At 41.7% G+C, this 21,880-nt stretch overlaps 1 protein-coding gene across 3 annotated transcripts in view; it reads left to right on the top strand.

The window, feature by feature from the left end:
* anks1b (ankyrin repeat and sterile alpha motif domain containing 1B) overlaps positions 1–21,880 on the top strand; it is a 504,499-nt gene that overhangs the window by 408,277 nt on the left and 74,342 nt on the right. For all 3 annotated transcript variants that reach the window (XM_060914286.1, XM_060914284.1, XM_060914285.1), the window contains exon 17: positions 15–167. In XM_060914286.1, coding sequence (XP_060770269.1) covers positions 15–167 — 153 coding nt within the window. The remainder of the gene's footprint in view (positions 1–14; positions 168–21,880) is intronic.

The following is a 21,880-nucleotide window of genomic DNA, read 5'->3' on the forward strand; positions in this document are numbered from 1 at the left end:
TGTGTGTGTTGCAGGTGCGACCCATAGGATATGATGGCAATAACCCCACCTCAGTGGCAGAATGGCTGGAGTCACTCGAGCTGGGAGACTACACCAAGTCATTCCTCATCAACGGCTACACGTCCATGGAGCTGGTGAAGAAGATCTGGGAGATTGAGCTCATCAATGTAAGTCCCAAAATGTCTTCTCTTACCTTTACTTCCTGTCTTCGAAAACAGGTGCTTGATATACAGTAATCATTAGCAAGAACTCATTAAAGTGATGAAGTTCAAACATTTCAAGCCATTTTATTTCCCTGGACTCTGGTACTAAAGCCAAGACGTACCATGTGCCATTTAGGTCATTATTCAAACTTTACCTCAGTCGTACCATACGTATATTCACTAGAGATGCATGCAGTTTCTTTTCTGCTACTGCGACTGAAACCTTGAGTATCACTCAATACTGATATCCAGCTGATAAACTACTAAACTTTTATTCTCTGAAGGTCAGATGAAGTCGAGGTTATTCAATATTCACCGAGCCTGAGGTGTATAACTGTTTTAGTATAAATACACAGGTGATTATTTAAAAAAAAAAATTAAAAACATATTTAAAAAATGTTTTTTCAAACTTCAAAAGAGGCATGCAAATGTAATAACAGCATGGCACAGACTTGTCACTTATCTATGCCGAGTCACATGAAATACTTTGCTTTGAAACAGATAACATAAATCACAATTCCACCTTACCTTTGAATAGTTTTAGACCAAACTTCGTAGCATCTTTATTGCTTTTAGGAACAGCATTTTCTTTCATCACTTATAACTCTTCCTCACCTACGATGACAAAGCAATTGGCCGCCATTTTGCCAAGTTGCTTATCGAGAAATAGTCTGAATTTCCTGAGCAATCACTGCACACGAGTTCCTATAATCACCTGCATATTTATACTCATATATATATTAGTCCGACCCGTGCCCTAATTTTAAGAACTCGTGACACAACTTGGACTCGGACTCATGCATTAAAGGAGAACTGGAGTCATTTTTAAACTTTTTATTTCTTAATTAACGTGTTATTCAATTACGTTTTCGGTTTTAGTAAGCTTATATCGTGACTCGTATTGGCAACTAATTGCAATTTGATATTATACTTATCGGCCTATTCGGTTTTAGCCATGTTGAATTTAGTTCATTTAGTCCACGGCAGGCGTTGCTTATCTGCGCGATCTTCACAAGACTTGTGCGAGACTTCGAAACGTGAAGTGTCAGCCAGGTGTCAGTGCCGCCATTTTGGAAACTGTTTTCCAAACGAAGTATTGCACAAAAACGAGTTTAAATGACGATTACTGACTACTTTTTTCAAACTTTCCTGAGTGCTATCAAAACAAACAAAACTTCCGGCTTGATTACGTCAGCATTCGAAAGAGGGCGCGCGCGTCTTTTGACAACGTTGGCAGATGTTGGTCACTTTGATTTCCGCTGTACGTTTTACTTCCATCCTATGATGTCTCGTACAGGTCTCAACGAATCTCATTTACGGCCATCGCTTTGCCATATGGACTGATATATTACAGAGCATATTTCAAATACTCATAACTTGCTATAGCAGCGACAAATTAGTGATCAAAAATGCATTCTGATATTTAATAAAATGAGAGAAATAGAATTTTGATCATAAAAAATTTGCCTTCAGTTCCCCTTTAACTACATTAGGACTTGTAAATTGTAGATGAGGATTTTTTATTTATTTTTTGTAACATGCCATAATAATTTGCATAAGATATTTATATCTACATTAATTTTTGTACTCATTTCATGCAAGAGTGTCACACCTGCATGACTTTGTACGTGCATCAGATAGACTCTCGGGTGCGCTCTGGACAGCGCGCGCGCCAAGTGGACTCTCACGCACGCTGTAAACAACTCGCACCTGCACAGGATTAAGGTGCAATCAGCACGCCTTTTTAAAAACTGTGAAAACACACTTACTTTGCGAAGTATTGAGTTGCATTGCTGACACATTACTGAGACTTATTTCCTTGTTTGGTTTCCTGATCCCTGATTTCCTGTTTCTCATCTTTGATTCTGCCGAGTCTACGATAGCCTGTTTGTGCCTCGCTCGACCTATTGCCCGTTTCACTGTTTTATGATTTTGCCTGCCGTTCTGGATTGTTTATGTCTTCACTTGTATTAATAAACACACCTTCTGCACTTACATCCGTCTCCCAGCCATCTCTGACAGAATACTTCACACTCCCTGATAAAGAGAAGCACATTCACCTGTTCATACATCATGTTCAGGAACAAAGTAATGTTAATGACGCTGAAACAGCCACCGTTAAATGGTGCGGTTGGAGTCTTGTTCTCTGACTCGACTTGAAATTTTTTTGACACACATTACTCTCACATTCACCACTTTCACTTACACATTCCCACGTTCATGTACGCTGTTTTTCTCCCTCTCAAGCACATGAAACACTAGAGGAAACTGGATAAAGGCTTAAATGGACCCTTCTTAGGATTATCACGTCACAGGAATGATCTCTACACTGAGTCAGTTTTACATTTATTTTGTATGAGTTTGCAGAGGCATTATTTTTTGAGTCGAGATGATATTCTGAGCTGAGATCAGCATCACATCCCAAGTGCAGTGCTTCTTCATGAGTTCCTTTCAAAGTTCCCTGCATGAGAAACTGCACTGGTGCCGATTTCTTGACAATGGGATTAAAAATTAAATTGTGTCAGACTGGGTAGTGCGGTCTCATGTGAACTTCACAGTGTTCCACCTGGTGAGAGCTGAACAGTGGTGTGTGTAGGTGGGACAGTTATCTGTGATGGGGACGGATCAGAGTTTGATAAAAGAGAAAGCGAGATGAGAAGAAGAGCTCATATGGTTCAGGGGACCACAGGAATAGTGTCCTGTATTTCTTTCAGTGTGATTCTACCTTTAACTGTTACTTGCTTTTAGAGCATGTTGTTGCTGTCAGGCCCAAGCTGAGGAAGACGATCTAAAACCTTGTGTAAAACCTTCATGCACTGTTCAGTACTTCACGGAGTGATGCTGTGGGAACAGATACGGCCACTAGGGGACAGCAAAACATCATTTATATCACTGTGCAGACTGTCCTGGGGTCTAAAGCAATGCCATTAAAGGAGAACTCATCTCATTATCTCTAGCCGCTTTATCCTGTTCTACAGGGTCGCAGGCAAGCTGGAGCCTATCCCAGCTGACTACGGGTGAAAGGCGGGGTACACCCTGGACAAGTCGCCAGGTCATCACAGGGCTGACACATAGACACAGACAACCATTCACACTCACATTCACACCTACGCTCAATTTAGAGTCACCAGTTAACCTAACCTGCATGTCTTTGGACTGTGGGGGAAACCGGAGCACCCGGAGGAAACCCACGCGGACACGGGGAGAACATGCAAACTCCACACAGAAAGGCCCTCGCCAGCCACGGGGCTCGAACCCGGACCTTCTTGCTGTGAGGCAACAGCGCTAACCACTACACCGCCGTGCCGCCTGATCAAAATTCTATTTCTCTCATTTTATTAAATATCGGAATGCATTTTTGATCGCTAATTTGTTGCTGCTATAGCAAGTTATGAGTGTTTGAAATATGCTCTGTAATATATCAGTCCGTATGTCAAAGCGATGGCCGTAAACGAGATTCGTTGAGACCTGTGCGAGACATCGTAGGACGGAAGTAAAATGTACAGCGGAAATCAAAGTGACCGACATCTGCCAACGTTGTCAAAAGACGTACGCGCCCTCTTTCGAATGCTGACGTGATCAAGCTGGAAGTTTTGTTTGTTTTGATAGCAATCAGGAGAGTTTAAAAAAAGTAGGCAGTAATCATCATTTAAACTCGTTTTTGTGCAATATTTCATTTGGAAAACAGTTTCAAAAATGGCGGCACTGACACCTGGCTGACACTTCACGTTTCGAAGTCTCGCACAAGTCTCGTGAAGATCGCGCGGATAAGTGACGCCTGCCGTGGACCAAACGACCTAAATTCAACATGGCTAAAAAACGAATAGGCCGATAAGTAGAATATCAAATTGCAATTAGTTGCCAATATGAGTCACGATATAAGGTTACTAAAACCGAAAATGTAATTGAATAACACGTTAATTAAGAAATAAAGCAAGTTTAAAAATGACTCCAGTTCTCTTTTAAGTGTGCGGTACCGCTTTAATGCTACCACTACGTACTAGAAATAGGGTAAAGCAAACACTAATAACTTATAGCAGTTTGCAGAGCATGACTTTATTCACCTGCTGAACCAGACACTTTGTGGAACTTCCTGGAAAGCTTTCTATCTTCTATCTGTTGAGTAAGATGACCATGTTCCAGAGCAACAGCCTTCTTCCACCAAGACACTGGTATTTAGGCTACAGCTGGCAACAATAAGCATCTAATGATATTTTATCAGATTTAATTTAGTTTCTTACATTCCAGAAATGTTACTGGACACACTATCAGGATGTGTTATGAAGCTAGACGCACTTCCAGAGCTGCTTCGCGTCCTTTATGCAGCGTTTCATTATAATGCCTGTATGATTTTCTGAGAATATTGTATTTAACAATGATGGAGAATGATCATTTAATAAGATTTTCAGTATTTTTTTTAAATGAATGAATGAAATGGTTATTTTCGTGGCGATCCAGCAGAGACATGCAGCTCTGTGCCCCGTGCAAACTTGCCAGTGTACTGTATAATAGCCACACACTGAAGATATATGTTGCAAATTAGAAAGGTGCACCGATGTGAACAAATGTTTCCCCCGAGAAAAAGAAGCAAAAATGTGTCCACTTTTATTTATTTATTTTTTATTTATCCTTTATTTTACCGGGAAGGTCCCTTTGGGATACAGTATCTCTTCTTCCAGGGAGTCCTGGCCAAGATGGCAGCAAATAAAATAAAGTTTCATATACATATACAAACAGAGACAGGTAACATTAACACAGACTAAAACACAGATAAACACGCTAAATCTCAAAACAGACACTGAGACATAAGGGAGGAGTGAATGACGAAAATGAACCATGGAAAAGAGAGGAAAAAAAGACACTCATTTGAAACAATATTTTCTTATCCCTGAGCATTTTGAGTTAGTTTCACATCCTTTTGTGCAGGTTTTCAAGTTGTAGTTTGGGGCAGGTGAAGGGGAACTTTGCTGAAACCTGGAACCTTCAACATGAGTGTGACTTTTTATTTCTGAATACTAACGCCTATGTTTCCGTTTCTGGTTTCATATTTATTTTGGATGCATTACCTGTTCACTCTGAATACTGTGTTTATATTCAGTTATGGGGCGGCACGGTGGTGTAGTGGTTAGCGCTGTCGCCTCACAGCAAGAAGGTCCTGGGTTCGAGCCCCGGGGCCGGCGAGGGCCTTTCTGTGTGGAGTTTGCATGTTCTCCCCGTGTCCGCGTGGGTTTCCTCCGGGTGCTCCGGTTTCCCCCACAGTCCAAAGACATGCAGGTTAGGTTAACTGGTGACTCTAAATTGAGCGTAGGTGTGAATGTGAGTGTGAATGGTTGTCTGTGTCTATGTGTCAGCCCTGTGATGACCTGGCGACTTGTCCAGGGTGTACCCCGCCTTTCGCCCGTAGTCAGCTGGGATAGGCTCCAGCTTGCCTGCGACCCTGTAGAAGGATAAAGCGGCTAGAGATGATGAGATGAGATGAGATATTCAGTTATACCCCTAATATGTGCAGTTATGTATTCATATACTGTATATTAGGGTGCATCAGTTGCCCTCACTTTCATAAAATCTGATGCATTTTTGTTTGGGTGTTCCTTTTCACCAATAAAGACATCCTGTAAAATTTTTTGACCATATTCAAAAGTCTAATGGTGGCACCATGAGGTTCATTTTTTGCCAAAAAACGCTTATTTTATAGCCTAGTAAACTAGACCCACCCGCCTAGCGGCCAAAAATATTTTTTGCCTAGCGAGTGGGTCTAGCCTCGCACCATATAAACAAAAACACCCCGGGCATCAAATCGTGCCCGCCAATCACAACGCAAGGTTTTTGTTTGGATTCTTTGGGCGGGCTTTTGCAGGAGTGACGACAAAGCTGCGCGACGCTGGAGAAAGCACAACAGGAAAGATGGCTACGGCTAGTGAACAGCGCGCATTTGACTCCGCTTTGGAATCAGTTTTAGAAGAATTAGACTTGGAGTTTTCGTTGAAACATGAGCAGGAAGAGGCTCTCCGCTCATTCCTTTTCAAGAAGGACGTTTTCACTGTTTTGCCGACCGGCTATGGCAAAAGTCTGATCTACCAGCTGGCTCCGCTCGTAGCCAAAAGGATGGGGCTAGTTTGTGCAGTACGAGGAATTAATAAACAGCTTTGAAACATTACTTTTTGATTGTTTCTTATTTTCCCGTTATTTTAAATTTAAGGGAAATTATTTCACCAAACACCACTAAAAAACTCTCAAAAACAGTTTAAGCAAACCCTTGAAAAACACTTGGGAAAAAAAATGAGTGTATGTGGTACAGACTCCAAACTTGTGGTCATTATCTCCAAACTTCTTAATATCTAGAACCTGTTCATTAATTAATACGCATTTTGAAAAATTATTTATTTCAAGGCCTCCCCCACTGCTTTCTGTCGCTCTGACTACGTCACAGTCACTGTTGCGCTGATTGGTCAGAGTGTTGGCCTATACACACAGAGACAGTTTGAAAGACAGAAGTTTGTTCCTCCTACCCGCTTCGGAAATGTCTACGGATCAAGGCCAGACTAAATATTCACATTTAGTCTGGCTTGCCAGGCTACTTATTTTATGTTTTCGCGTAAGGTTTGAATCACAATGTTGGACTCCATTTATTGATTTCTTGTGACCCAGAGATCATGTTAAGAACCTTTGCAAGGGATTGAGAAGCATTAATGTGATATAGTTGATGATCATCTGCTCTCAACACCAGTGTCACAATGGGATGGCTTGGCATCTTACCAGAGGATAAAGGCAACACTCACAAACTTCATTGTGACAAATGATGTGGCAGAGCGTGGGGTTAAACTCGCCCATGAGAAAGTTGGTTCTGCCACAATAGAAGAAAGATTCCAGAACATTGTGCAAGTTGTAGCAAAAGACAGATTAATGGCTCCAAATCTGAGACGGCCACATAGGAAATAGACATTGAGAATTTGCTTCTTAACATTTCACTTGTATCTTCAGTTGTCTTGAAAACAGGTAATCCAGCATCATTATAACTTTAATAGGGGCTAGCATATGCATAGGCGGCAAGCTTAAAACCAGGGTTATAACATTGATAGATAATGCTAGTGACACCCTAAAATAAACCTCCAAATATTTTTAGACATTCTAGACATACTGTCTACAGTATCTAAGATATTTGGTATACTCTATAAGGTGCCATAATGTTTCATGAAAAGTGATTGAAATTTTGTCATAAAATAGCAGCTTTTTCCATAACTTTGAGCTCCTGGTGCCACCATTAAACTTTTTAATTTTGTCAAAATATTTCACCCAGTGTGTTTTCTTACCAGAAGGAACATAAAAACAAAAATGCATCATGATCGGAGGAACTTTTCATTTTTAGGGGGCAACTGATGCACCCTACTGTATATTGAGTTTGAGTAAGATGGCCTTTCTAGAGGACTTTCACTGACATCATACATTTTCGTTTATCACGCAGCGTCCGCTATATTGCCGGGTAAACAAACAAACAGCCGTGACCATTAATAATGAAAATCGCAATGACTGCAGTCAGTACAGTCTCTCTGAAACGATCAAAATCTTACTTTGTACCATCACATTACGTTACATCCAAAAGCTGAAACATGCAGGCATCACAAATCCATATAATTTACACACAAAATGATTTTATTTATTTATTATTTATTCTGCACACTGCTCTCTCTCTCTCTCTCTCTCTCTCTCTGTGTGTGCGCACGCGTGTCTTCATCACTTCTGATTAAATGCAGAGGAGGAATTTCATTGTGCTTGAATGTACATGTGACAAAAATAAAGGCTTCTTCTTCTTAATTTACCCACAAATGTGTTTATTCCACTTGAAAGTGTTTGGCAAACCAGCTCCCGGATTGGGGACACGATGACATCCTGAACTATTTAGTATTTGGGACTTCTAAATACACCAGAGATGCTAAAGGCAGACAAAAGTACAGATGCCTACCAATATTTCGAGGCAGGTCTCATGCCTCCCGGAATGTCATGGGAAATTCCTGATAAAGAAGACTACCGTATTATGACAAAGGTAAGCGCAAACGTGGACTTCTAATAGTAATAAACAAGCCAGGGCCGAGATCTAGCATATTTTATGGTGCTTAACCGAGTCTACATTATCAGTACTTAATGACATGCTGCTAGTCTCGCCAAGCATTAGGTCTAATAAAATATATCGCGTCCAAAGCCCACATCCTGATATATATTTTAACGTTACACAGAGCTTTCACACTAACCTGATATAAAATGTTCTCTACACACGTGGGAATGTTTATCATCCACTCTTCCCATTTAACTGCAACGTGCCATTTTTATCGTCTTTCGGTGTTCTCCAGAAAGCGCTGAAAAGTTAAACCAAGTTTATCTCCATGTCTGTTATTACATCCAAAAGCACTACATATCTCTGGCATTGTTCTTTTACATGTAACTTCTACAAGTTTATCTGTAGATTTACTGAATTGGGCTTACAGTCACTCACGTACACTTGTGCTGGTTGTTGGCAAACACAAAGCTCACCAGGCAACATGGCCGCGTAAACAAATCCGCAGTTACGATCACGTCATGTGAAAGTCCTCCATACAGTATATATAGTGTGTGTGGGTGGGTGGGTGGATGAGAAGGTGTTTGTAAGCGTGGGTGTAAGTAAAGGATCAGGAGTGCACAGTCATTCATTTTGTCCCCTGTCAGGCCCCAAAGTTAATTAATCCACATTTTTCATCTCAGCCTACACACAACTTTATTAGTGCTAAGTGTTTAATATGGGAACTGTACTTTCCTAATGATACAGTTGTGCGTGTGTGTGAGTGAGAGAGAGAGAGAGAGAGAGAGAGAGAGAGTAGTTATGGATGTGTGTAAATAGGGAGAGGTAATATTAATATCATATTTCTGTGATTACTCAAGCATGAAGAACTGTGTTGGTAGCACCACCTCTTCCTTTATACATTCTCTCTCTCTCTCTCTCTCTCTCTCTCTCTCTCTCTCACTCACTCACTCACTCACTCACTCACACACACACACTCCAGGGTATAATGCTTTATTTAACCTGACTGTACTTGTACAATTTCATAACAGCAATGCAAACACTAAAAGTAATATAAATGCATCAGTTCAATCAACTCTGCTGGTGTATTCATTTCAGTGCAGGTGACATGGGAGTGGATTTTCACTTCTATCCCATCCGACTCCCATAAAAATATTCCTGTCTCGTCTCAATCTTGGAAGAAAGACTACGGTCCCATTCCTTTGTTCAAAATAAAGAACATCGTGTTTATTCATACTTATATACAACTGACCTGTTATTATGATTCCCGTCCCACCTGCTCCCATTGAAATTGTTTTCCTGTCCTGTCCCAGTCATATGATAAATAATGAAATCCCGCAGGAATCCCACAAGAGTCCCACAAGGATCCTGTGACTCACAGGATTCCTGAAACAAATGGCAGCCTCTAATGTAGGCCATGCCTTCAGATGATAGTCATACATGGTGTGTGCGTGTGCGCGTGCGCCACAGTTCTTCTGGACACTTTGACTGTCACACTTGCTTCTTAATTTTGCAGTAAAATCTTCATTATGTTTTCTTTGCAGTAGCCTTCATGTTTTCTTTTCTAATCTGAAAAGTGGTCTCTTGTGTAATATGCTGCTCAGATACAAACATTTTTTCCCCCCGTAACATTTAATTTTGTGCTGGAAAACGAACGTTTGAACTCCTAAAATGTTTTTTGTACTGACTCGATAATAATGAAGTCATAAAATAGAAATCTATCACAAAGTTTGCATGAAAAAAATATCTGGAAAACCGGATCAGATCGGACAATCCAATACAATATGGTTCAGTAAGGACATCACATCTCCACTGTCTCTCAGATTAACCAAATATGAATGATTACAAATCAAAATATTACTCACACGTCATGAGGCCAGTACTGTAGTGTAGTGTGAAGAGTTTCTACACTTTAGAGAACTGTTTGTACTGGTTTCATCAAACGCCTCAGTATGCTTCTCAACACGGTCATTTCATCAGTAATGACATTTGCTGCCAGCTATTTTTAATATAATTGTTAGTGATTTTGATGATCAGATGTTGCAGCTCTGGTAATACATATTTTATTCGATTCGAACTGTGAGGCTGATGAGCTACAGCAGCAGAAAAGCACATTGGGATCCACTCCTATCAGCTGATCTTTATCCAACCTTTATCTGTCTTGTTTCAGTGAGCGCCCACAGTGGCACTGGTTTCTGCACATTGAAGAGATCAGGGGTTATTCTCAGTCCTGTAAAGGGAGGGTGTCATTAGGGGTGTTCACACGGCACATATTTGCATCGATGCTGCACCGATGTATTTTGTTGCGATATATCTTACACCGGTGTAAATTTTGTGAAGCGTTCACACATCACAACCCTGCTTACTAGAGAGAAGCGTGTTAGCACCGGTGCAGCCCCACTGACGTTCACACGGCAGTTTTTGCAACCGTGCTATACGATAGTAATAATGCGGAAATGAAATATGCGCATGCGTGAAAATGTACTTCCTTTTCCCGGTTGTCATGGCATCACCAAGCGCTAGGAAAACAACGTGGATGAAGACACCAGTGTTGCCAGATACTGCTGATGTTTTCCAGCCCAAAATATGTTCAAATCCGCCAAAATGCACTTAAAACCGCCCAATCTGGCAACGCTGGAAGACACGCAGTTCTGTTGTTGTTGATATTCGCCATTTTGGAAGCGCAAAATACCAGGATGCAAATTATGCAATGCCCGTATGTAATCAACTCTCCTCATGCGTAGCGAGTCTACCCCGTAGTGTTCAGACGTCCCATTTTATATCGGTGCTGCCCAGCAAACTAGCATTTACTCCGGAGTAAATTTCTTAAACCACCTCCCGAGCAGGGTTAGATTTGCACCGGTTTAAGCAGCTTTCAGGGGCCACACCGGTATAACTTTGTACCGTGTGAACGCTCTACCGGGGCAGCCCCGGTGCTACACCGGAGTAAAAGCTGCCGTGTGAACACCCCTATAGTGTGACATTCAGTTCAGTGAGGAGCAGAAGTGTGCCAAGACAGTCTTCAACGGCGTCTGTCCGCTAGATGGTGCTAACACATTTTCATTCAAAGCTCATTCTCTTCGACACAGCATGTAGTGTTCAATAACATAAAGAATTAGTGACTGGTGTGATGAAAGTGGAAGAATGAGGGGATGCGCTATTTTTAGAAAGAGTTATTTGTGGCTGTGATAACTGTTCACGTAAAACAAAGCCCCAACAAAGTTCCACTGCAATTGTAAGCAGGAAAGAAGCTGCTTAGTCACACACACATCATTCTACGTGTCATGCTCCAGCTGGTCTGGTATAAATCATACAGCTGCTTTTTCCTGTGAATATGTTGTGCTTTATTCTTGGCTTTCTGCCATGTGATTCCCACTGAGCAGTAGACGATCCTGTGATGTACAGGTGATCAGAATCACGAAACAGCGAGACGGAGAAAGTCATGGCATCCCACAGTGTCTTATCTCACTATCTGTAGCCGCTTTATCCTGTTCTACAGGGTCGCAGGCAAGCTGGAGCCTATCCCAGCTGACTACGGGCGAAAGGCGGGGTACACCCTGGACAAGTCGCCAGGTCATCACAGGGCTGACACATAGACACAGACAACCATTCACACTCACACTCACATCTACGGTCACCTACAAGTAAGTGGATGTTGTCAGTGGTTGGTTCATAGTTCTTGCAAAAATAAACACCTATTTGCATCTGAAACACACTTTCTTCTCACTTAAAAGTCAACTGACTCAGCACAACGCGTCTGGTGTGAGGTAATGGAGGCTTCTACTCAGGCCATGGTTAATGGTTATGGACAGCAATTAGGATATATATGTTTTGTTCTCTACTTAGAAATGCTTGCTTTAGAGACCCAGGCTCAAAGATCTGTTGATTTGTAGAAGTACAAGTGTAAAATTGATTTCTTACACCCAGTGTTTTTGTGGAACGTGAGACAGAAAACAGCTTCACATGTTTGGGCATTATCCTAAAATGGCATCTTGGCAAGTGAAAATATCAAATACACGATGATTAAACTTATTTCTAGACATTTCTTATCATTTCAAGCTTAAAGCTAGATGGCCTTTCGATTTCATAAAATCGGTGAAATTTAGTTTCCTCTGAAATTTGGTCATCATGATGTTTTTCTGCAGTATCTAAAAAAAAAAAACCAGGCCATTCTGTGGTTTCTTCTTCTTTTGGGTTTTACGGCAGCTGGCATCCAGTGTTGCATTACTGCCATCTACAGGTTTACCTTTGACGGTGCACTGACAGTTACATCATTCTGTCGCTAAACGAACAGCTGATCACACCGAGGTGCTCGCTGAGCGCCGATATTTATTAGTTTGGTCCTGCGTTTCCTTTCCTTCGCAACATGACATCTTTTCGTCTCGCTTTCTGTTACTGTAGTCGGTCTTTCACGGTTCATTCGCACGCTTACGTCCTCCATTTTTCTCTCCTGTTTCAAATTTGTATCCCACAACGCCTTGCGTGAACGGGGAGAGCCCACCACGTGATGCATGATGTAGTATCTTGAATTGCATCATGGTGGAGCAGGAAAAAATAGCAGAGAATTTATGGCCACATGACCCTAAATTCATTAATTGCTCTATTTAAAAAAAAACGAATAAAATTGGAAGTCTGTGATTCGAATTCAGTAGCTTTCGGTCCACTAAACAAAAATAACTGGGTGTCGGGAAAATTCTTTTTATGACCTACACTTGAAAAATCTGAAAGGCAGTCTCGCTTTAAATTTAGTTCTGCTTCTTTCTAGAAATAAAATCCAAAATGAAATTAGCTAAATGATGTGCAAATATCTCATCTCATCTCTAGCTGCTTTATCCTGTTCTACAGGGTCGCGGGCAAGCTGGAGCCTATCCCAGCTGACTACGGGCGAAAGGCGGGGTACACCCTGGACAAGTCGCCAGGTCATCACAGGGCTGACACATAGACACAGACAACCATTCACACTCACATTCACACCTACGCTCAATTTAGAGTCACCAGTTAACCTAACCTGCATGTCTTTGAACTGTGGGGGAAACCGGAGCACCCGGAGGAAACCCACGCGGACACGGGGAGAACATGCAAACTCCGCACAGAAAGGCCCTCGCTGGCCACGGGGCTCGAACCCGGACCTTCTTGCTGTGAGGCAACAGCGCTAACCACTACACCACCGTGCCGCCCGTTCCAAAAGTCCTCACTGGAAATTTTAATACACTAGATGGCCAAAAGTTTGGGGACACCTGATCATCACACACACTTCTAGGAAGGCTTTCCACTAGATTTCGGGACGTGGCTGTATGGATGTGTTCATTCAGCTACAAGCGCGTTAGTGAGATCAGGCACTGATGTTGGGTGAGGAGGCCTGAGGTGTAATCGGTGTTCCAGTTCATCCCAAAGGTGTTCAGTAGGGTTGAGGTCAGGGCTCCGTGCAGGACACTCGAGTTCTTCCACTCCAACCTTAACACACCATGACTTCATGGAGCTCGCTTTGTGCACAGGGCATTGTCATGCTGGAACAAATTTGGACCTCTTAGTTCCGGTAAATGGAAATTGTAACGCTACAGCATACAAAGGCATTCTATGCAACATTACAATAACATTTTGAGGAAGAAGCACATGTGGGTGTGATAGTCGGGGGTGCGCATACTTTCGGCCTACAGTGTATATGTTGTTTTCACACTTTTTTGAATTTGTTCGGTTTTCTTTAATTCCTCATTTGTGTGAAAATTTACATAATTATGTTTGACATTTCTAATTTGGGAAAATAAGATGAAATTCCTGAACTGTATAACGGATGTATTTAAAAAAACGCATCAGTTGTGGACACTGGGCGTGTTGACTGCATGAGCTACAGTGATGATTAGATCGTGACCTGACATGACATGGTGCTGATTCACTCTCACTTCACTTCTTTCTACTTTCAGCAGTTCAGGTAGCTACATGTACGAACTGCCTATGACCTGTTCAGATCACTTTGATTTTCTTCTGCTGAATAAACAGTTAGTACAGCACATGTTTTGTTTGAGCATGAAGTTTTACATTACAGTAAAATGAGCGGTGTTTATTACAGCGGTTGGAAAACTCTATATTGCTTCTTATTATCGTTTTTTCTTTTCCTCTTCTAACCAATTTTGGAATTTTCTGCGAAGAATTCAGCACGATTCGCTTAATATAGAAACTTCATTCACACTTTCTTGCAAATGACACTTGAGGGACACTTCCTTTTGCATCACTCTTTTTTAATCCCTCTGTCCATCCATTTTTTTCTCCATAGTTTTGGAATGGGAGATTTTTCAAGCTACCTCCATATTGTGGCTTTAAAAAAAACAACAACAATACTTCCAAACTTGCTGGACATGTTCTGGATAATCGTCATTGGCTGTTCATTGCTAGCAATGATGACTGCTTCATTAAGATGCACAGAAACACAGATTGAGGCCCGCACCAGAGTGACAGTCACCCGCACCAGTGGCACAAACGGCCCGGCCGACCCACCACGGAATGCCTGGCCTCGTGAGCTCTCATATACTATTCTCCTCTCATAACGAAGCACCTTGCACGGTAAGGTAAGACAAATTATGTTGTGCCCCCATCACGTTGTCTCTCTGGACCTCCAGACCTGATGCCAAGTGGTGCACAAAAGGGCCACAGACCTGACGGGTATGGAAGTTGCCCCGCAGTGACAACTGACTTGCCAAGTGATGCCATCCATTGGCCATTTGAGCGACTCTTCCGTATGCCATCTGGTGGTGCACCATTGACCCTGTTGGGTTCATCTGCCACATTGCACTGAAAAGCGCCCTGCTGCCAGCGCCTTATTGGTGACGTACTATTTAACCCATAGCTGGAACTCAGGCAGGTGCTACCACTCCGGGTCAGAGTGGCCTGGGAGCAATGGTGATTAAGGGGTAACTCTGCTTTCCCCAATACTCAAGTCCTCCCGGACCTGAGACTCGCCACCGGTTTCAGTTTAAGGTCATACTCAGCACTAATTCTGAGCAATACTACAAAGTACTCTACCTCTTTTCATACCTCTATCACTTTTTTCTTCCCTCACTTTTCCTCCCATTGGCCTCGGTTCATTTTTTGAGCCCTATCTGCTCCTAGAACCACCGAAGTTGGTAAATGTCATTAGGTTGTTGTCCCTCACATAAATATGGCATGACTTTTTTCTCTACTCTTTCTTTCTTTCTTTCTTTCTTTCTTTCTTTCTTTCTTTCTTTCTTTCTTTCTTTCTTTCTTTCTTTTTTCATCCCTCCATATTCCCTTTAGAAACCATTGATTTTACTACTCTTACATCTTTTAAGATAAAGTCACGAAACTTGGTGGATTTGTTCAACTGCAAAAGTACAGCACTTAAATGCATTTTATACAAGTGACACTCATCTGTTCTTTCATTCATCCCTTCTTCCATAGCAATCTGCTGATTTTACTTCTCCTTCAACTTTTAGGGTAGAACTACCAATTTTTATGTACATTCAACTGCTGAAATAAAGTACACCCTTACCTTATCTGTCAGTTTCCATGTAAATATGTAGGCATGTTCTGATTCACTCAATTCATGATTTGATTTGATTCATGATATTAGATTCATAATTCCATTTTCCCATTATATTTAAAAAAAAAGAATTTTATTACCAAAAAATGCACAATTTATTTTCTTAAATATCCCTTTTATTAAAAAAAACCTTTTGTTTCATTTTCTTAATAGCCAACAATAATTATTTACTCATATTTGTAAAGGTTGGAGTGAAATATAACAGCCCATTAACTAAAATATTAATTTTATTAAAAATGAAAAAGTTAATAACAAATTGGCCTTTTCTTAATAAACTTTTATGAATATTTGTACTACCTCCATTTCCTTCTCTTTTCTTTAGCTTTCAGCAGTCTTTAAAAAGAGAGCTCTGATTTCTTGTTGGATCTATTTGTACAGTCAATCACATGACACCTCTTTCCCATTTTAGATCTGTTTTTGTGTGTTTTCATGGCATTAGAGCTGCGTTACTTCCACCTACGGTGAAGTCACATGTATTCTCGCTATTGTATGTTTTTGTGCCTTTTGCTGTCTAAACATCACAATTAGTGCTAGGAAAAACTAAGGGATTACACAGCCTGATGATAATTGTGATTCATTTTTTTTATTTTGATTTGAATCATTGTAAATTTGTATCACAATTTATCTTTGTACAACATATTACAGATATCACATTAATGGCATTTAACAGACACTTTTATCCAGAGTGGCGTACAACATACCCAGAGCAGCCTGGGGAGCGGTTAGGGGTTAGGTGCCTTGCTCAAGGGCACTTCAGCTATTCCTGCTGGCCCAGGGAATCAAACCAGCAACCTTTTGGTCCCAAAGCAGCTTCTCAAACCATTCGGCTATGGCTTGCCCCAAGCCACATATATATTGTTACATGCTTATTAATCTAACTTCCCCATGTATTTCATTTCTTTGTCTCCCTCATTCATTCATTATTTATTTCTCTCTCTATCTATAGATCCATCCATCTTGATTTTTGGCTTTGCAAGCAGTAATACTTCCTTCAGAAAATGCAAAACCAGTTGTATTTGATATTCTCTCACCAATAAATGAACTGGCCATCTGACATTTGCAGCTTGATATATTACACTCTTGTCTGTGGCTGGAGCTGTCTGTATTTCCTGATGTCAGCAATCAGTTTCACAATGACACACAGACCTAGTTGGGTGTGGAATTGGGTCGAGTGAGTTTTAGGCTACAAGTAAGTGGATGTTGTCAGTGGTTGGTTCATAGTTCTTGCAAAAATAAACACCTATTTGCATCTGAAACACACTTTCTTCTCACTTAAAAGTCAACTGACTCAGCACAACGCGTCTGGTGTGAGGTAATGGAGGCTTCTACTCACCCCATGTTTAATGGTTATGGACAGCAATTAGGATATACCGTGTATGTTTTTTTCTCTACTTAGAAATGCTTGCTTTAGAGACCCAGGCTCAAAGATCTGTTGATTTGTAGAAGTACAAGTGTAAAATTGATTTCTTACACCCAGTGTTTTTGTGGAACGTGAGACAGAAAACAGCTTCACATGTTTGGGTATTATCCTAAAATGGCATCTTGGCAAGTGAAAATATCAAATACAAGATGATTAAACTTATTTCTAGACATTTCTTATCATTTCAAGCTTAAAGCTAGATGGCCTTTCGATTTCATAAAATCGGTGAAATTTAGTTTCCTCTGAAATTTGGTCATCATGATGTGTTTCTGCAGTATCTAAAAAAAAAACTAAACCCAGGCCATTCTGTGGTTTCTTCTTCTTTTGGGTTTTACGGCAGCTGGCATCCAGTGTTGCATTACTGCCATCTACAGGTTTACCTTTGACGGTGCACTGACAGTTACATCATTCTGTCACTAAACGAACAGCTGATCACACCGAGGTGCTCGCTGAGCGCCGATATTTATTAGTTTGGTCCTGCGTTTCCTTTCCTTTGCAACATAACGTCTTTTCTTCTCGCTTTCTGTTACTGTAGTCGGTCTTTCACGGTTCATTCGCACGCTCACGTCCTCCATTTTTCTCTCCCTGTTTCAAATTTGTATCCCACAACGCCTTGCGTGAACGGGGAGAGCCCACCACGTGACGCATGATGTAGTATCTTGAATTGCATCATGGTGGAGCAAGAAAAAATAGCGAAGAATTTATGGCCACGTGACTCTAAATTCATTAATTGCTCTATTTAAAAAAAAACTAATAAAATTGGAAGTCTGTGATTCGAATTCAGTAGCTTTCGGGCCACTAAACAAAAATAACTGGGTGTCGGGAAAATTCTTTTTATGACCTACACTTGAAAAATCTGAAAGGCAGTCTAGCTTTAAATTTAGTTCTGCTTCTTTCTAGAAATAAAATCCAAAATGAAATTAGCTAAATGATGTGAAAATATCTCATTATCTGTAGCCGCTTTATCCTGTTCTACAGGGTTGCAGGCAAGCTGGAGCCTATCCCAGCTGACTACGGGCGAAAGGCGGGGTACACCCTGGACAAGTCGCCAGGTCATCACAGGGCTGACACATAGACAACCATTCACACTCACATTCACACCTACGCTCAATTTAGAGTCACCAGTTAACCTAACCTGCATGTCTTTGGACTGTGGGGGAAACCGGAGCACCCGAAGGAAACCCATGCGGACACAGGGAGAACATGCAAACTCCGCACAGAAAGACCCTCGCCGGCAACTGGGCTCGAACCTGGACCTTCTTGCTGTGAGGCGACGGCGCTAACCACTACACCACCATGCCGCCCTGATGTGCAAATATGACAAGACTATTTCTATTTATATAAATCCTGAAACTTGTACAGAAATAGATTTAGCAATCTTATGTTTGGCTTGAATATATTCATCTGTATGTCTTTTTTTTTTTCCTGTGTAAATGATAGAGGTTCTTGTCAGGGTGCAGGCACTTATGGATGCAAGCACAAGGGAGAGCGGGTGCATCACAAAATGTCAACAAATCCAAGTCAGTAAGCCAAAGACGTAGTCAGGGATGGGCACGGGTTGGTCGATCAACAAACGGGATGTCAAAGGGCAGGCGAGGAAACAGAGTCGGGAAATAAACGTAAACTGAGTCAAAATACGAATAGTCAGAAGGCTCAGTATGATCAGGTACGGAGACACAGAGCAATACTTCGCAACGTGTGTTTGTGACTGCTGAGCTTATATAGGGAAGTGATTACTGGCAGATAGGAGACCAGTGCACTTGTTAGTACTCCGGAGATGAGGGGCGCTGTGGTGTTTGGGAGTTGTAGTCCGGAGTGGCCATGTTTGGAGGCTGCTCCAGACTTAGGTTTTCACCGCTGTTACTGACAGTTCTGTGACGGCGACTATGTTCGGATTATATTTTTGATATTTTCAAAAATGTTCTTTCTGTTTGCAAATTTCATATTGTAACGATTGTAATATCTATCAGTAAACAGCTGTATAAATGGGCCGGTTTGACTCATACTTCATCACAGCTCGGCAGAATGCACCCCAGATATAGTAAAACAGATTTATGCAGCACAGACCTTGTTAAGCATCCACTCGTTTTTCTCCCACTCTGTCATCACGCCATCCTAGTGTTAGTGTGTGTCAAGTGATCAAGTCATCAGCGTGCTACATTCAAGCAGGATTTTAGCCTGTGCTTTTATTCGCTTACGTCAGTAATAACAGCTACAACAATGATCGATTCAGCAGACTGCGCATCAAGGTCACTTACAAGTTGGTCGTGTAAGTCTTGAATTCGGCAAATTTTATCCTGTCTTAAAGTGTCAATATGTAATAAAATGTAGAATACATACTGTATGATGTTAATATGAATTGAGTTACTGTAGTGAGCGCTGAAACGCATTCTGAGAAGGCAAAATGGCCTCCCTGGGGTATTAATAGCAGGCGGCCTAAAGTCATCAGGCCAGTAATAACAGTTTAGTTCTGGTAATTATTACCCTGTTGGTTTGACTGCTAGGAGTAGGCTAGTTACCATAGGGACCACTTATGTGCAGTGTATGTGACTCAAGAGTGACGTGCGTATTAGTGTGTGACGCATGTGTGTGTGTCAGTGCAGTAATGAGTTTTCGTGTCCTTTGTGTTGTGTTCCTGTGTTCACCATCCTTCCAAACGCACAGATTGCAGATTCTCTTTCCAGTTCAAGCAGATGGCCATTGCGTGTATTAATGCAGCAGTCTGATCAACCACACACACACACACACACACACACACACACACACACACACACACACACACACTTATTTCTGTCACACATACACTTACGCTCTCAACACCGCCGCTGAATGTGTTTGTGTGGTTGCCTGGGAAAGCCCTTCACATGATTGGATTCGGACATTCTCTACGCTATAGTTGTGAACTGCTTTCCTGAACTGAAATGTATTTTTCTTTTGCGTATACCTCCAAGTAAAGTAGTCTATTTATCTATCTGGCACATCACTGCAGTGACGTGGCCGCTCTGACGGCTTCAGCCATCAAAGTCTCTAGGGATTTACAGAATTACAGTAGTGGTTTCCTGTTGCCTTCTACTGAATTATTATAGAGGTTTTCTCCTCTCAACCATTCACACCCACATTGACACCTATAGACAATTTAGAGTACCTAGTTAACCTAACCGTAAGTCTTTGGATTGTGGGAGAAACCGGAGAAGAACATGCAAACTCCACACAGAAAGGCCCTCATCGGCTACTGGGCTCGAACCCAGGACTTTCTTGCTGTGAGGAGACAGTGCTAACCACTACACCACCATGCCACCAGTAAAGTAGTAACATTTTTTAAATCTGGTTACTACGATGGGTCGTTGCATCCAGAAAGCGCAACAATCACATGCTTCCCGGCTGCAGTGCGTTCTGAGAAATGTAGTTGAAAATCTCTTCACACTATTCTTTTATATTGAGGAGGAAAGACTGCATTTCCTATATTGTTATCTTCCTATATTATTTCTATATTATTTGTGAGGACGTTGATCCAACCTTGCAAAGTGACGTGACCTGGTTCCTTGACAAAAAAAAAAAGTTTTCCTGGCACAATTGGTGCTTTGTTCATCTCGCAATTTTCTCATCTTTTTTCCATAAAATTATGACTTTACCATTTCAGATAATATCCATGTTTTTCTCGTAAATTTCTGACTTTCTTCTTCCTTGTTCAGCATTATTACCAGGTCAGGCAATACTGCTGCCCTACTGATCCACATGCCATATTAATTGGAGCACAGTTTTACACCAGATGCCCTTCCTGCTGCTGCAGCCCTCCCATTTATAGGCTTGGGAAATGCACACATTCACACCTATGGGCAATTTAGATTAGCTAGTTAACCTAACTGCATGCCTTTTGGACTGTGGGGGAAACCGGAGCACTCAGAGGAAACTCACACAGACACGGGGCCAGCATGCAAACCACACATGCCCCTTTTCCACCAAATCAGTTCCAGGGCTGGTTTGGGGCCAGTGCTTAGTTTGGAACCAGGTTTTCTGTTTCCACTGACAAAGAACTGGCTCTGGGGCCAGAAAAAAACGGTTCCAGGCTAGCACCAACTCTCTCCTGGGCCAGAGGAAAGAACCGCTTACGTCAGTGGGGGGGACGGAGTTGTTAAGACCAACAACAATAACAAGACCGCGAAAGATCGCCATTTTTAAGCGACGAGAAGCCGCAGCTGTACAAACGCGAAGTCATCCATTATTATTATTATTATTATTATTATTATTATTATTATTATTATTGTTGTTGTTGCTGCTGCTGCTGCTTCTTCCGTGTTGTTTTTGCTTCGATATTCGCGCCAAGGTTTATGCAAATGTAGCGACGTAACTGACGTATACAGCGACGTAACTGACGTATATAGCGACGTAATGACGTGTCTCCCCTTAGCACCGCGAGCTATGGAAAAGCAAACTGGTTCTCAGCTGGCTCGCGAGTTGAACGAGTTGTGAACCAGCACCAGCACTGGCCCCGAACCAGCCCTGGAACTGATTTGGTGGAAAAGAGGCAACAGAAAGGCCCCCGTCAGCCACTGGGCTCAAACCTAGAACCTTCTTGCTGTGAGGCGGCAGTGCAAACCACTACACCACCGTGCTACCCTTGTAAATTTATGACTTTAATCTCAGAAATTCTG

This window comes from Neoarius graeffei, chromosome 2 (genome assembly GCF_027579695.1).
Source record: "Neoarius graeffei isolate fNeoGra1 chromosome 2, fNeoGra1.pri, whole genome shotgun sequence".
Taxonomy (NCBI): Eukaryota; Metazoa; Chordata; class Actinopteri; order Siluriformes; family Ariidae; genus Neoarius; species Neoarius graeffei.